The sequence below is a fragment of the Anser cygnoides genome, chromosome 2, assembly GCF_040182565.1.
Source record: "Anser cygnoides isolate HZ-2024a breed goose chromosome 2, Taihu_goose_T2T_genome, whole genome shotgun sequence".
Classification (NCBI taxonomy): Eukaryota; Metazoa; Chordata; class Aves; order Anseriformes; family Anatidae; genus Anser; species Anser cygnoides.
In genome coordinates, this window is record NC_089874.1 from 69,936,605 (window position 1) to 69,953,297 (window position 16,693).

Genomic DNA, 16,693 nt, shown 5'->3' on the forward strand with positions numbered 1-16,693 from the left:
GTCTGTGTAAATATTCTTGTAACCGCTACCTATGTTGCATGCCACAACTCTCTTATCGAGATAGCAGAAATGAATAATGAGAATAGTACTGTAAAATTTTACGCAGTACTGCTAATGGTCTACTAGCATTAGGGAGCAAATTTACCAAGAGTTTTACTATTAATATAGTATAAACCTACACACCAGTAAAAATAGAGAAAATGGGGAGAGTAATTAAACATTACAAAGGAGAAACCATTAATACACACTTTTATTTTCCAAGCCATGGAAAGTTGTCCGGCAAAGAGTCAATATAGATCTGAGCTCCCATAACTTCACTCAATTTCACAATTTGTACAGAACTACAGATTGAACTAGTCTGAAATTGAATGCTTCAACTTTCACGTACATGGCAATTTTTCCAAAATAAATTTAAAGACTATGTAGACATATTCCAACTAGCTTAATGGTCCTTTTCAAAATGAAACCATCCTTTAGATGGAATTTTTAAAGGAATTCTCCTACTCCAGCTGTTTCATCCATGTCGAATACATATATCATGGGCCCCATTTATCTCAAAAGAAAAGTTATTTTTTCTAGCTGCATCCTTCCCTACCCTAATCTTTCTGTCATTCTTCATATCCTTGAGAGCTTCACTTCTTTTTCCAATGGCCTCCACACCTACCTGTGTGACAAGGTGACTTGCCATTTGCTGCTGTGGCTGTTGAACCTGCTGAGGCTGCTGGGATGAAGGCTGCTGCTGAGACTGTCCCACCATCTGGCTTCTCATTGTCTGCTGGCTGCTGGGAGGATTGTATATTGCAGGCGTCCCATCAGGATTTACAAATGGTTGACCTGAAACAAAACAACACCAAAAAGTGCTGAACACTTTTTAAAATGTTCTATTTTCTGTGTGAAAGTCCAGAAGCTTGTCTAAGTGATTACTAACTGACCTACTACAACAGTAAAGTTCTAGTTACTCTTAATGCCTCATTACAGTATTGGCCATCTTTTTATTTTTATTTTTTTTCAGGCAAGGATAACAGATAACAGATTTTTGTTCAGATAACAGATTTTTGTTTTGGCAGTACTAATTTCTAAAGAGTGAGTAAAAGGTTGCCATGACTATAAGATGATTCAGGTGCTATGATTACTTGAAGTCATTCAATGATGAATCAGTTAATATTAAAACTGAACTCTGGAACAAACACTGGAGCCAGAGGATATTCATGTACATTTTATTGCTGCACAACAGTAGCTAAATGTATACAGCTACTCTTGACACACTGTACTTCATATACATAGAAGTAAAAAAAAAGACGTTGTTACTAATTTATTTACACACTGTTATAGCACTGACAACACTGTAACAGTGCTATTCTCTTGAGAGTGGTATCCTAAGTAATTACGGGAGACAGCCCTGGAAGTTATCAGGGAAGAAATACTTAAGATGTCTGTGAAAATCTTTTTACATACATTTCCACTAAGGGCAGAAGTTGGTACATACATACGTATAAGTTGCTGAACTCTGCTTCAGATATTTTAGCTGGGGAAAGCAATCCTGCAAAATTAATATCTATAAAAAAAAATTATCAAAGTCATTGCCTTACAGAGGAAAAACATTTCTTTTTGGTTTTCCTCTGTAGGCAACATGTATTTGTGACCTTAGTTTGTCTTCACTTTATAGAAGTGAAGACAAATATATAAATTATAAATTCATAAATCAAAGGAATTATATGTTTACATTAGAAATGATAAATTTAAACCACAAAGCGATTACAATGTAGCTACCTGAAGCAGGAATATTTCAGATAAAATGGGAGGTCTGGAGGAATCTGGTGACTCAGTAATAGTGAAATGACAAACTTCTGGTTTTTATACCACCTCTGGTAGAATTAGTGCCTCTGCCTATTCTGTCTATTCATCAGCCTGTCTTTCGGTTCCTTCCTCTTACTGTGGTCAGAACCATATGAGAAGAACCAGCTAAAGAAACCTTGCCTTCTCTCTCCACATTTGCTGGTTTAAGTCACGCTCACAGTGAGAAAGGTAACGATCAAAGCAAGTAGAAGGTAAGCAGAGGTCAGTTTTGTGCATTAGATGGTTTCTTGCTTGTTGCTATGAAGACCCTGGGTGAAAACAGCATGGAGAGAAATGTCCTGTCCTGTTTTCCTCCCTCTCAGCTTGGAAGTCTCAGGTGGCAGAAGTACTTTAGGAGACTGGGGAAGGCTGCAATGATACTTACGAATAGCATAGATACCTGAAAGGAGGCTGTGGCGAGGTGGGGGTTGGTTTATTCTCCCACGTGCCTGGTGACAGGATGAGGGGGAATGGGCTAACGTTGCGCCAGGGGAGGTTTAGGTTGGATATTAGGAAGAACTTCCTTACTGAAAGGGCTGTTAGGCATTGGAATAGCTGCCCAGGGAAGTGGTTGAGTCACCATCCCTGGAGGTCTTTAAAAGACATTTAGATGTAGAGTTTAGTGGTATGGTTTAGTGGAGGACTTGTTAGTGTTAGGTCAGAGGTTGGACTAGATAATCTTGGAGGTCTCTTCCAACCTAGACGATTCTGTGATTCTGCAACAACACATATTTACTTCCAATTGGTGTCTTCTCATGGGTTTGGGATATTCAAGTCCCACAAAACGAGATAGTGGAAGTTTAGTTAAAGGTTATCTTCTCCTTAAGAATCAGCTGTGACCCTGCTGGTCACATGGTGCAAAGCTGCAAAGAATAAATACCTGTAACCAAAATGCCACAGACTGCTGTCTAAAGGGAAAAACACTGTGGCAGAGGCTCACGGAGAAAATGAGTCCAAAAAGCACTAAGTGGCCTGCTGGAAGCCAGACTAGGTTTGCAGGGTAACAGGCTCCTGAAGCCTGTGCCAGATGCTGAAGGGAAACCATAAAGAACGTTTCACGTGGATCAGCAAATGATGACAGGACTATAAGAGAAAAAGTCCAGCAATGCTTTCACAGATGAGAAAAAGACCTTTTAAAAAGAATTTTTGTAACAGAAAATGAAGAGGAGAGATCAGATGGTAACAGGGAAGACATATTTAAGTTATGAACTGTGGCCCTGATAGGACAAAGATTGTTATGTCAATTTGAAGGAGTAAGAATGAAACATAAATGCTCTTAGACTGTCAAAGAGGTCAAGTCAGAGAACATGTCAAGGGGAATCCTTTAAAGAGTAAAACAGACTGGTGAGGCAGGTGAAATGCAAAGTATAAGAACATAGCTGCATTAATGGTCTCTTTCCAAAGCAAGCCAGAACCTTCTCTATCTTGGGAAGAAGAGGGCTAAACTCAAGGAGAGGAGTCGAAGGAAACTGGATATGGAAAAGAAAGCATGGTTGCTAACACCTGACAAGGAGCTGAGCAGTATAATGAGAGAAGGGAGTCTGACAGCATTTCTGGGTGCCATTAGGGGCTTGCACAGTCGGTGTCTATGTAGTGTGAAAGGAAGCAAAGATCTTTAAAGGACACAATGTTAGGATCAAAAGAGAAGATAGGAAGTAACCACTCTCCAAGAGGAGAATAAAGAACTAAAGAATAATATTACATAAAGAAAGAAAATCTGTTCATTACAGGAAACAAAGCTCTTTTTTTCCCTTTTCTTTAAACTGTCTTCTCTTCATCTATGTTTCTGACAGCATCCATCACTTTGATAGTCGAGCACAGCATCCAGCAATCTCTACGTCTCCTCCCTACAGAGCTTCTTTTGTAATGTTACTGTAATAAGATGCAAAGATTTTGAGCCCAAGGAGTGGCAAATTTGCAGCATGTATTTTGCTGCATTTTAAAAACACAGTAGACACTACATTATAGACTGACTTCCAGCACATGTAACAGCATGAAAGCTATACATTGAAGTTGAGAATTTCAGTCCTTAGATGGATTTGTTCCCTCCATTTTCTTCAGTATGCATATATTTACAAATTAACTACAGAAACAAAAGTTACGGTTTGGAAAAAAAAAGACACAAAACACAACAACACACTACTATGTGTGCACAAAACCCACTTACTCTCTGAATATTAAACGTACAACACACGTGGAGCTCTTGGTTATGCCTCTGCAGACAATGAGGCAAACTAAGAGGAAAGACCGGGTACTCTGGTCTAGTGACAGTACTGATGGGTATTATGCAACACCAGATGCTTCTATCTGTCTACGCCTAAGGAAAGCTTGGTTTAATAGTTTTTTGAGAGCGTGTTTTTCTTAAATACTGCAACTTTCAGTTTTTCTTGACTCCACTCTAACTAAAAGAATATTTTTAGTAGTGGACTCACAGATCAGCTTTACACATTTGCATTAAGATCTCATAACAGAGAGGTGTAATATATATAAAATACTGGTTTTAAGTAATAATCCTCAAATAAAAAGCTCCTGAATGCTCTATTAAAGACTTTGAAAAAAAATATTTTGGAGTTGAAATCTCAATTCCCAGCATAATGGAAAATTCAGTGCACTGTATGCTTTGTTATTTTAAACCCAGCATAACTCAGCTAAGGATGACAGCACAGCTAGTCATGGTCACTGAAATAGTGCAAAAACACCGAAGAAGCATCACAGTCTCAACCTCTGTGAACCTTTTTAAGGTTCATCTGGACCAAGAAGGTAACAAATTGCCTTAAACTTTCAACAAGCACTCAGGTTCAAGCTGAGTGGTTTCTAAAGTGCTTAGACGACAGTGAGCATCTTGCTTATGCTCTGCAGTTCTGCTAACTACCAGACCAATGCAGAACTGAGGAGAATACAACTTTCTCTTATCACAAAACTTCCAGTTTAAATACAATTGCTAATCACATAGCTTACATAAGAAAATCAACTCCAAAGTGCTAATTCAAAAGCAGCATCTAAGCCTTTTGAAATTCTTCTACTGCTAAATGCAATTTCTAAAACTTTGAGCATCAGACTTCATTCAGTTGCACCATATCTCAGCATGTTCGATATGGAAGAGCATCAACCTCTACTACAGTTAATGGGATCTCAGAGAATTCATAGCCAAGGAGCGCCAGGACTTTACAAGATGAAAATCCTGCCTGGGTCTGCATGAGTATTATGTTTCTATCACTTCTGACCAGAAAATCTCTCTAGAAACACGGAATTTGCTGAGTCCCTAGATGCCATCAGAACCACTGAAGGCCAGTACAAGGCAGGAGAGCATTGGACTGACCTGTGTGTGGGTTGAGCAGGATACTGCCAGGCGGTATCCCTGCAGCTTCAAGTGGAAGAATGATATAGCTGGTGTTGTTGGGTGCCACCTGGCCACTCATCCCATTCTCAGGGTAGGACATGGTGCCTGAAGAGCTGGCCGTCACCCCGGGGACAAGAGGTGCACTTTGGAGAGGCTGATGTGTTCGTGACAGGGATCCTGAGGAGCCAGCGCTGCTGGAAGACTCTGAGCCTAACAGAGAGACACAACCACAGTTATGAGGGACCCAAGTCTCCATCAGACACATCGCATACACAGGTGTAAGGCTTCACATATTGCAAAGGCAAGCACTAGTCTATGCCCAGCTGGTAGAAGTGGAGTTTTCCCTCGCCACTGAGCTCAGTATTCAGATGAACTTAATTCAAAAGATCCCTTTTTCCTCCAGCAAAGCCTGTTCCTCCGTATCTAGTAAACAGTTTTATCAAGCAGAACACAGACTGCTCAGTATGTATTTAGAATGCAAAGGCACTGGTTCATAAAGTATAAAAGCTAAACACAGGGACAGAAATTAAAAATGTTTTCTGCAAGGAAAAAAAACAGCAACTGCTTTCTCAGTCAGAAAACATGGTAGCTGTGCTACATGTGGCATTAACTCACAGCTACCTAACATTTCTGCAACTTTGATTTTTCAGCACCTAGATTATTTAAGCTGATCGATGAAGCTAAATCAAATGTGCTAAAACATATCTGTGCCTGGGAGGATAGGGAGCTGCATTCTTTTAAAACAATGTAATTTCCAAATTTCAGAGATTTTACTTGATCAGATTGCAATTTCTGTCCTGTAAAAATGATAAGAATCTCTGAGAACATAAGGCTCAGATGAATAGCTCCTTCAGATGAATAGCAGGATGTTAAGGCAAATACATAGGAGGTGTGAAAGTAAATGTCTTATACAGATGCTTCTTTCCAGATGGAAAAAAAAATGCAACTTTTTTGTATTTTACTTCTGTGCAACTTAAATTTTTTATAACCTTCTTAGGGTCTTCCTGCAGGTATAAACTAAAAGGAAAGACAGAATTCAGACTTCAGTTTCATCAAACTTCTTACTTCAAGGCCAAAATACAGCATTCATAATGGGGATGCTACAGAAGGACCCAGCAGTCAACTACTTGGATTCAGTTCTCAATCAAATCCATATTGGAATTCATTTCTTTCCTCATAATTAGAACAAAACAGGTTTCCCCTGAAGAAATCACACCGGCATCCCGTTATCTAAAACATACAGTGTCTTTCCACAGATCATTATTGACTGTTGTTTAAAAGCTAATGTACATTTCAAACTTCACCTCTGTATTGCAGCTATGACAGAGATAATCCTCTTTATGAGCTGTGCACTTCTTGCCATTGGTAGGACACTAAATCTGTTTCTCCAATATCTAATCAAGAAACTCATAGTGATTTCAGATTTTTTTTTATTTCTACAAATACGATTTTTTCAAAAAACATCTTTACAGAAGAAGTTGGTTTAATGTTTTAGTTAATTTTTGCTCTCTGTGTAGACTGAGGCTGGAAACGGAGAGATTATTCCTCCGGGGACAGTCCTATTTATTGGATGATTAAAGATTTCAGCATTTGTACTAATTGCAGAGATACTCTTGGAGGTCATCCCCTCAGCAAGCTACAAGTGATATTTGGCATCTTTCTCCCAGATGTAAATGCAGTTGCTGGAATTTTATTTCCCTCCTATGGCACTTACCAGGTCCTTTCCTGGACCCCTCTGGCAATTCTACATTCATTTCACGTTGCTGGAGTTTTTGCTTTACTTTCTCCTTTTCTCTGTCATCTATTGAATTCCATTGGCTACAAAGCCACCTGGAAATTCAGGATGAGATTCCATAGCCCCCATCACTACCACATCCCTGTTATTATTTCTACACCTAGAAGTAGTATCAAACCTAAGTTGAGATTCTTCTCTCCCCATTTTGTGCTATTTGAAGAAATGCTGTTAGGTTAAAAAAAAAAATAAAATAAAAAATAAAAACATGAAGCTCTGACATCCAATTTTTTCCCTTCCTTTCAGCTGGTTTTATGGCAGAATCACAGATTGATCTTTACCAGCTTCTGAATGTTAAAAGCCAAAGGACTGTAATGAATTCAGATGTACTCATCAAATGGCAGCCAGGAACAGTAGAACAATCTCTGGAGCTATCACCACACGTTGCCTAAGATGATAGCTTTGAAATGTCTGCCTTAAAAGATCAGAAATCTGCTCTATCATGTAGCAGTAGATCAAGTTGGCAATTTTGAAAGAATGAAAACAAGGCACAAAATTATTTTAGCAATTACCTGAATATTTTTTAAAAATCCCAGATCTTATTACTTCATCACTCTTGCCACCATTTATCCAGTATTACTACAATTTACGTTAAATTTTCCCAACACTACAACTTACTTCTTATCATTTTAAGTCTAGACATATTAAGCCAAATAAATTCCAACATTAATGTTTGGAAATTACCACCGATTAATCTTGTCTTTGTAGCTCTGATTAGCTGTTTTCACAGTTTCTAAACTTGGAATAAGAAATCACCACTTAATGCATTCAGTAGTGTAGCAAATGAAAATGTCAACTATCTAACTTTATTCAGATTCACATTACGAAAGGTCTTACTAAATACTTCTGCAAGAAGTTTCGAGTAATTGAGATTTTTGCCCCCGTTACACAACCCAACCTCTTTTTCCAGTATGCAATGATGGCTACTTCTATTTCTTACTGCTTCACAGCTGACAATCACCTTCATATTCTCATCATTTCCAATTAATATAAATATATTTAAGTGTTCTGACAGATATAGCAGTTCAAAGAGCAGTGAAAGAGAATGAGATAGAAAAATCACCACAAAGTCTTAATAGCTTAATTTTTAGGGGGAAAGAAAGAAGGTTGCATTCATTTTCCAGTATTCAAGCTCTAGTGAGCAATGTGACATGGCTTGCTCTATTTTCTTTTGGTTAGTATTCAGTATCTGATGAATTTCAGCCTCTTTGCTCAGCCCATCTTGTGAGTCCATGATAAGTTTTTCCTTTCTTATCAACTGGACACAAGTTGTACCCAATATTTGCTCCAGTTGGTCAATTTTTCAGGAGCAGTACAGTGCTGTTTAGAAATATTTGTTTGCTACTTTCATAAGTCACTTGCATTTCTGTATATTATAATATATTTAGGGGGTTTTCCTTTTTTTTTTTTTTAAATGATAATCATACGTGCTCACATGAACACAATTTTCTGCAAGCTGTGCTTCTAAAATTAAGATTGATGTTTTAACACAGTCAGTTGGTGGGAAGTGTATGACTGAAACAGTTGGCTCAAGATTTATTGCCCACACAGCAGCACTCCTACAACTTCTCTTGGAGTTATGAGATCTATCAGGCTAATACCTGATTAAAGGAAATCATAAGGAAGCGGAAATAAATTTCCCAAAACCCATATACAAAGTTATAATTTATAGGATATCTCATTAAAAAAAAAAGTTAATGTAATGAAACGCCTGCAGTATAATCGCCTTCGCCTGACAGGAGTAGCAACGAACACCTAACAGGAGAGATTAGACTGGGGCTCCAATTACTTGGAGTCACTCCAAGGAAGTTAATGATTCCTACAGATATCTATCAACACAGCTGATATCCGAAGACAGCCAGCTTTTCATAAAGGGGGGTAAAGAAATATACTCCAACAGATGTGCATTCCACTTAATGGAAAATAATGCATTAAGAGAAGCTAAATAATGCAGTATTGAAAGTAAAGATTGCAGTATGTCTTCCAATAATTAAGTAGATATAAAGATGCACACATTTCTTTTGAACACATCTTGTCTTCCCTCCTAATAATGTGCATTAAAAGCTATTGTAATGTGCCAGAAAACAGCATGGTGGTTTATGAGCTAGATTTTCCCTTCATGGGTGTGGTTAGAGACTGCAGAGATATATCTTTGTTAGCCATAGGGACGTCTATTTCACTTGCACCTACACACATTTAGTCAACCCTGGGAAGTCCACTACTCCTATGGGAAATCTAAACTAACCAAGGTTTTGTAGGATGTCCCTACACTGTAGGAACACGATTCAGTAGTGATTTGTTAAGTTATTAAGTCCCCATTTCAGCACTGAATTGTGACTTAAATAAAACATCTATGTATCTACTAAGCTGCAAAATAATGAAGTAGAAAACTTTATTTCAAATATAAGAACTGTGCTTTTAAGTGGAACAGTGCCTTCTAAACAATCAACAGGTGCATGAAAATAGTACTCAGAACCAGTATAATAGCCACACAATGGATTTCAAACAGACCCTTTTGTGAAGTCTGCAAGAATGAAGTAGCATAATTCCTTTGTTAAACACTTTTATTACCATACAGCTGAATGCAATTAAAATATAAGACTAATAGACACTGCTACACTCTACTGTGGAGAACAGCATGTTCTCTGATCTGTCTTTGCCTAAGAGGAGGCAAACATCCTTCTGTGCTCAGTTCCTCTATTTCTGCTATGTAAAATCAATTACTGATTTGTCAAAGTTAAGGTTAAGGGCAGAACACTTAATTCTGGTGACAATATTAGAAATGATCTGGAAAGACTACACTGCTAATATTGCATCGCAATATATATTCTCAAAGGCTGCTGTTAGCCATCAATGAAAATCCCTTAAAGTCCATGCTCGAGAAACATAATTGACAGTGTTTCTGGATGACTGTCATTGATGTAGAATAACTTTCACATTCAAAATTGTCATTTTCCATCATTTGGCCAATGAAGAACATTCTGAGCCACTGCAGACTTCAGACAGATTTCATGTTTACTATGCTTAAGACAGAAAAGCTTTAAATCCATTACTATGAATCATAAAGCACTTCAAAGAATATACCAGTACTTTCTGTAGATGAAAACTAGGACAGAATTAGCATCTATTTGGCTCTGCCTTACCACAGCAGCGTGCCTTCTGTTTGTAATGATACCTGGGAAATTCCATTTCAATCACTATTGTAAATAAACAAAACCCCCAAACCATGATAAAGCTTTAACTGTGTAATTGTGGACCACTGTTGCCTATCACTGTTGCATATGTCCAGTGTTGCCTATGACTGGATTACAGAGTAATGAAGATCTAATACAGAAACATGCAAAATGAAATGTTGCTTAGTACCTCAAGTACCTCTTGCAAAACATACGCAAATAGCACATGGAGGCTCTGACAGCTGTATGAATGCACTAAGCATCTTTTTTTTCTTTTTAAGTGAAGAGAGAACACTAACAAGACATATTTCCATTATTTTTTGAAAAGTCTTTTGCTTCTGTTTTAATGTCATTTAAAAACATTTCAGAGAGAAGGACAGAAATAGCAGTTCAGATATTATTTCCTCTGACTTTCCACAGGCTGACTGACAGTTTCACTTTGTGTCCTGGCTTCGAAGATGCGTCTTTGTTTTGACATCCAGCCTTGCTCTCCCCCAGGCCCTTTTATTTAATTTCTTTTTTACTCTTTCTATGCCTCATCTAGCTTTCACAGTGATCTTTGCTTTAAAAAAGTCAAACTACTTACAATATGTAATTTCTCTGCAAAGAACATGGAATTTTAATATCATTTATGTTTTAAAAATTTATTGTAAGAGCTTTCATTTGAAAGCAATTTTGGGTTTGGTGCCTATAGAGTGCAGATGCATTTACAATTATTGGAATGTTTCAGAGATGTCTCCTTTAATATATCTTCCTAAGTGCACCCTTTAATATGTTTGTTTTTAACACTAAAATGGTTATTTAAAAGTATTAGTCTTTTGCAACTAGATGTCTCAACAATTCAAACTGGATTTCCCTGACACTGTGGTAAATGCTCTGAACTTCTGCAATACTATGCTTCAGAGAAGTACTTTTAACTGTTCTCTGCTGAAGGTGAACTACATGAAAAAGCATACTAGCAACCTCTGCCTCCTCCCTAATTCATGCATAACAAATTAAATTCTGATGCAACGAAAGTTTCATGGGAGGCAAAGAAACCTGGAAGTATAAACATGGTCTACTGCATACTTCAGACTACACTGTGTAGCCTATTCATCCTTTATATGACTAAAAACAAAAACACAGGAGCACATTTTCAAAGCTACGTACACAGTGGTTGTGCTATGTTACATATGCTTATGCTCAGAAACAATCTGGAGGTGTAAAACAAAACAAAACAAAACTATACTGTACCATATTCAAAGACAAATTCATGTCTTAATTCCACAGAATTACACATATACAGAAGTGGAGTAAAACTGAAGGAGAATTTTAAGATTAAAAAAAAAAAAAAACAAACATTGTCTAAGGTCTCAAAAAGAAAGGTAAAATAAAAGCATTAAGAAACGAGCAGGCTATTCTGAAAGCTCCCACCATCTTTATGAGCAGCAGGTTTTGAAAGAGAAGGTTCCTGACTAGTTGGTGACTTTCCATCTGTGAAATGCACCAAAATCCATGACTACGTTTGAGATCTTGAGATCCAGAATGTAGTTACCAAGTCAAAGGTTTGTTTGATTTATTCTGAAAACACCATTCCTGGGCATCCTGAAGCAGAGAAAAGGTATCATACCATTTGGAGAACAGGAGTGAAATCCGACTAATCTAGGTTTGATAAACTGGGTTTAAATTAAGTACCATCCATAAAACACTCTCAAGCTGAAAAAGCACTAAGTGCTAAGTATTGATTACCACTTTCCCTGTACAATATTTATCAAGTGAATCAAATTGATGGAATTATCTGATGGACTCATTATTTATTATGCACTTTTACACTAAAATAAAATAAAATAAAATAAATAAAAATAAAATAAAATAAAATAAAATAAAATAAAATAAAATAAAATAAAATAAAATAAAATAAATAAAAATAAAATAAATAAATAAAAATAAAATAAAATAAAGTGGCTTGATGGCATGGCTTAAAATTACTTAGATCCAGACCCTGTGACTCACTCATATGTTAATGCAGCCATGAAGCTAATGCAAATAAATGCAGAATTCCCACCAGGTTCATAGTCCCCTTAAATACGGCTTTCATTTAATTGGAAACAAATGAGAAAATGGAGAGGCTGCAGGACCTCTATGAATCAAGAGCTTCCACCACAGCACATTGGCTCATCGGCCAACAGATAGGGAGAGGCTGTACAGATGGTCTGCATTTTAGCACTGACAACAAAATTTTCTTGGATTTCTCATTGGATATACAACATTCTTCCCTATTCACAAAGAGTAAGATTAACAAAAAAGTAAAATATGTGCTGTTAATTTGTTCTGTTCAAAAGGACTACTACCTTTTGAGGCTACAGGAATTGCAGATAGTGTTTGAATAGGTTGTGCAAATGCTCTAATCCAGGAAAAGCCTACTTCACCTAGGGTTTGTAGACCTACTATTGCTACTAGAATATATATAGATAGACACACATATCTGGTATCCTCAGTACAGTCACTTATCACCCATGACAAAGTGTATTGTGAACCCAATACAGTACTAGCTACCTGTTTTAGACAGTTTGCCGGTACTTTTGTTACTTGATGAGCTATCTCCTCTTGTCAGGACGGTTATGCCACCAAAACTTGCTGTCTTTGTTATGGCTGGCTTCAAATTTCGATTTGAACTGTCTGAGTCTGTGCTGCTCCATGGCCTCTGGTGATCTGTCCATTTCAATTCATTCTCCGTACTGCTCTGCCGACTGCCAGATGCCTTCCCCGAGTTATCTCTGTTACCCCTGCGGACATCAAAAAAAGATTTATGCACCAAAAAAAAAAAAAAAGACAACAGGTTAGAGCCTATCTCTGGGTACTCTGCAGTGAGCCTACTGAAGAAAAATAAATACTCTGTATTTACAGAAGCATGCCTGGAAGGGGGAATTTGACCCCAATACTCATCCACCTTCAGCAAATTAACACTGTTGTAGCTCCTGTTGTAGTAGTGTAAGCAGCACTTACTGCTTCTTCCCTTTTGCATATATCCCAAGAGCATTTCACTAGACAGGACTGATGAAGCAATATTACATAGGACTGACATAGCACTTCTATTGCCTGTTGATCATCTCCTCCTGCAGAAAATCCCTCACTCCTTCTCTCTTTGCTGTCCATCAACTGTACAGTTTTCCTCAACAAATTCACCTGCCCTCTGGCCTTGTCTTCACATCCACTCTCTTCAATTTTATTGCAGCTTATTGCCACTCACTGCCTCTTCATCTGCTCTGCAAAGTGATCCAATCCCTTTCCCTAAATGTGTCCTTCTAGCTCCTAGCATGACCCCAAACTCTTCAATGCTAATGATCCATTTAGAGATCCCACCAGTTTTGGCACCACATTCCTCCTCTGTATCCCAACGTTAAATTGCAAAAAGCTCTAGGTAGGGACTACTTGTACTTGAACAGCTGTAAAGCAGCCAGTGCACCGTGCATGGCAATGCAGCAAAGGGAGCAGAGAGCAGAAACCAGAGGAGAATTTGACTTACTTATGATGAATAGCTTACATTGTGCTGCTAAAATGACAAAACCAGCATGCCTACTACAGCTTAGAGCACCACAGCCATTATCCCAAGTGAGGCTAATAACACTGACTTTTGGAAAGCTTTGAGAAGACATTTCCCAACCCTCTGTCTTATTTCACACTCTAATATCTTGCAGGCTCAAGGCACTTTCTACAAATCAAAAGGATGAGACTGTATCTATTCTCCGCCTCCCCAGTCGCCTTCTCCTTGCAAACGTGGCTCTTGCTCTCTACTTGGAGAACCTGCCAAGCTGTGCCCTTGAGGACGTGAAGGAGCAGGGTGTCAAAGACCAGATCAGGTTGACGCGTTCCTTGCCTGTGACCAGAGCCTCACACCAATGTGATTGGCAGTATTTACCTGTTGACCTTTGCTATACCCAGACAATGGGAAAGCACAAAGAGAAACAGCACAGAAGCAACAACATTAAAAAAAAAAAGGAAAAAGGAAAAAGATTTTAAAAAGAAACTATCCTGCAGATTTAATTGGAAATAAAAAGAGGTATATTATTTACAAACTCTTTTGCATTCTTCTGCTTAAAACTTAGTATAAAAAAATCTTATATTTATATTCTAGTGAAAAAGCAGGGAGAGAAAATGAATGCTTCTATATCCCAGTTCTCTATTTCTTATTTGCTCCCCAAACCTGAATACATATTAGTTATTAAAAGCCTCTGCGTGGATATTTTCGATGCCTCCTTACTCCTGCATGCCCAGTCCAAGACCCTCAGATCATCAAGGCTAGCCTAAAGCATGGAGAAGTTTTTCTGCCTGTGGCCATGGGACGCAGCTCCAGCTCTTTTCCTCCTTCAGTGGTCTTCTCATCTCTGCAGCTGCTGTGCAGACATACACAGTTGGCAAACACAAGTACACATCAAATAATCCTGCATCCTTGCACCTCATTGTGAAAAATTATGTGATACAAATGATTCAGACTTAAAGTGACAGACTATCACTGCTACATATGCAAACAACAATGTGTAGATGAGCATAGTGATCACTCTACTTCTACCTAGCTATCCCCATGTTTGGTGAAGGACATGCTTCTGAAAGCATTTGTTACTTCTGCCTGTTCTGATTAAGATTTATCATGGTTTATTGGTTGATTGTGGTGAACTCTGGTTGATTTAAAACTGTGGGTGCTCCTGGTGTTGGAAGAGAGTCTGCCTAAGCCCCTCAGAGATACTCAGGTTGGGTCTTCCACTGCTCCAGCATTCTCCATGAAAATTTGGACTGATTCCTTGGATCATGGGATGTCGTTTGGGATATGGGATACACCTGACTGTTCTCCAGGCAGAGGGAACAAGGGTTTGGATGGGAGGGGGCACAAAACTTTTCAAAACACTTCTGCTCTAAATTAAAAACTTCAACGAGTTTTACGTCAGTATATTTTTATTTGAGCTTTTAATAAAACAATGAAAAGAAAAAAAAGTCGGGCTGGGCACTAGTCTGTGAAACATGCCTGAACCAAAGCAGAATGAACTTCCACCAGTCACAGTCACCACCAAATTGTGTCAGTCCAAGCAGCTGACTGAGCTGATGATCAGTAAAGCCAAAGGAAGTTTTGTTGTGACCTCCCCACTCAGAGAGCACAGGATTGGCAGAGTAATAACTTTGATCTCTGTGCTCCCTTCCAGACAGAAAAATGACATACCCAGACCCGTCAAGGTATCCCTTGGTGAGGACACAGGTAGAATCAGAAGTGAGAGTTACTGGGAAACATTAAATATAGTAAGCCATACAAACCTAAACAGCTGTCTTTTCTTATGGGTATCATTGCATATACTACTGTCTTCCAAGAGCCTACTGAAAAATGAAAAGAAAGATTATGGTAGCACATACAGCAATACAAATTTCTCTTATCTGTAAAATTACATTTAGTTTCGAGCATCTTCCCATTTGCCAGATTAAAAGTTAAAGAACCAAGGCTAAAGTTGCCCCCCCACCCCACCCGCACACTGTCAACAGAACATAAGAAATGTCATCCAGGGAGGCTGAAGGCCATTTATTTCCCATTACCAAGCAAGGTAATTCTCAGAAGCCAAGGAACTATATTTCTATCTCCAAAAGAAAATTAATAAAAATATCACCTAATAAGATAAAAATGCAAGCCAGCAAAATACCACATATAATTTTATGTACTTGCTAAGTCCCTTGGAAGTCTCTGCAGCTCAGATAAATGCTCAAGTTCTCTGATGAAAAGAGGCAAAGCACTTAAACCTATTCATACTTTCAACACAGCAAATCAACAAGATTGCTCATATGCAGAGAGCTAAGTATGAGTTTAAGTGTTTAACCTAGCCAAAGGCTGTAAGGCATGCAGCAAGAAAAAGCAGTGTTCTGATGGATGCAGCAGAGGTCTCTCTCCGGATAATAGTGCTGATGGTAACACAAGCCCAAATTTCACCCTGGCCTTTTACTGATCTCCACCTGAGTGTGTATCCTCACACCAGGAAAGCTGGTAATCCAGCTCACAGGTTCAAACGAAGTGAACCACATGCAGACATCAGAACTGGCCATGTTCACCTGCACACAAGTGTGTGACTTGATGCACAACCAAATGGAGGCCTGGCTATGAAATTCGTCATTTATTCCTCAGAGGTTCCCATCTTACACCTCACAGCACAGGAGCTGAGCTTACTGACTTGGGAACATCTTCTTTTGGCTTTTCAGGGTTCCTTTGTTACAATTTAGATTTATTTTAACAAAACATTATCTCCACAGTCATGATAAAGAAGCAGCAGCTGAGGTAATATACTTGGCTCTCAGAACACAAAGTGGTTAGGTGGCTGTGGCCATTCTTTAAGGGACATCCCTCCTTCCACTTTAAGGACTATTCCATCAGAAAGGCTGGTTTCTACCGTTACTGTGGAGTCATTTACCATGGGAACAGCCTTACCCACAAATGACAAAAATAATGATGGACAAAGATAGAAATATTGTAAAAGATATCTTCCCTTCCTCAAGCCAGTGATGATCAGTTTTAACATCTGCACAGGACAGAGTTGGGCTAGC

The 16,693-nt window shown here is 38.4% G+C and overlaps 1 protein-coding gene across 33 annotated transcripts in view; it reads right to left on the reverse strand.

Moving 5' to 3' along the window:
- ARPP21 (cAMP regulated phosphoprotein 21) overlaps nucleotides 1-16,693 on the reverse strand; it is a 202,625-nt gene that overhangs the window by 49,154 nt on the left and 136,778 nt on the right. For 19 of the 33 annotated variants that reach the window (XM_066992407.1, XM_066992411.1, XM_066992413.1 and 16 more), the window contains 4 exons: nucleotides 15,425-15,484; nucleotides 12,674-12,906; nucleotides 5,156-5,386; nucleotides 665-834 (listed from right to left, as the gene is read on the reverse strand). In XM_066992407.1, the coding sequence (XP_066848508.1) occupies nucleotides 665-834; nucleotides 5,156-5,386; nucleotides 12,674-12,906; nucleotides 15,425-15,484 (694 nt within the window). The remainder of the gene's footprint in view (nucleotides 1-664; nucleotides 835-5,155; nucleotides 5,387-12,673; nucleotides 12,907-15,424; nucleotides 15,485-16,693) is intronic. The other 14 variants (XM_066992419.1, XM_066992429.1, XM_066992424.1 and 11 more) reach the window with 6 other exon arrangements.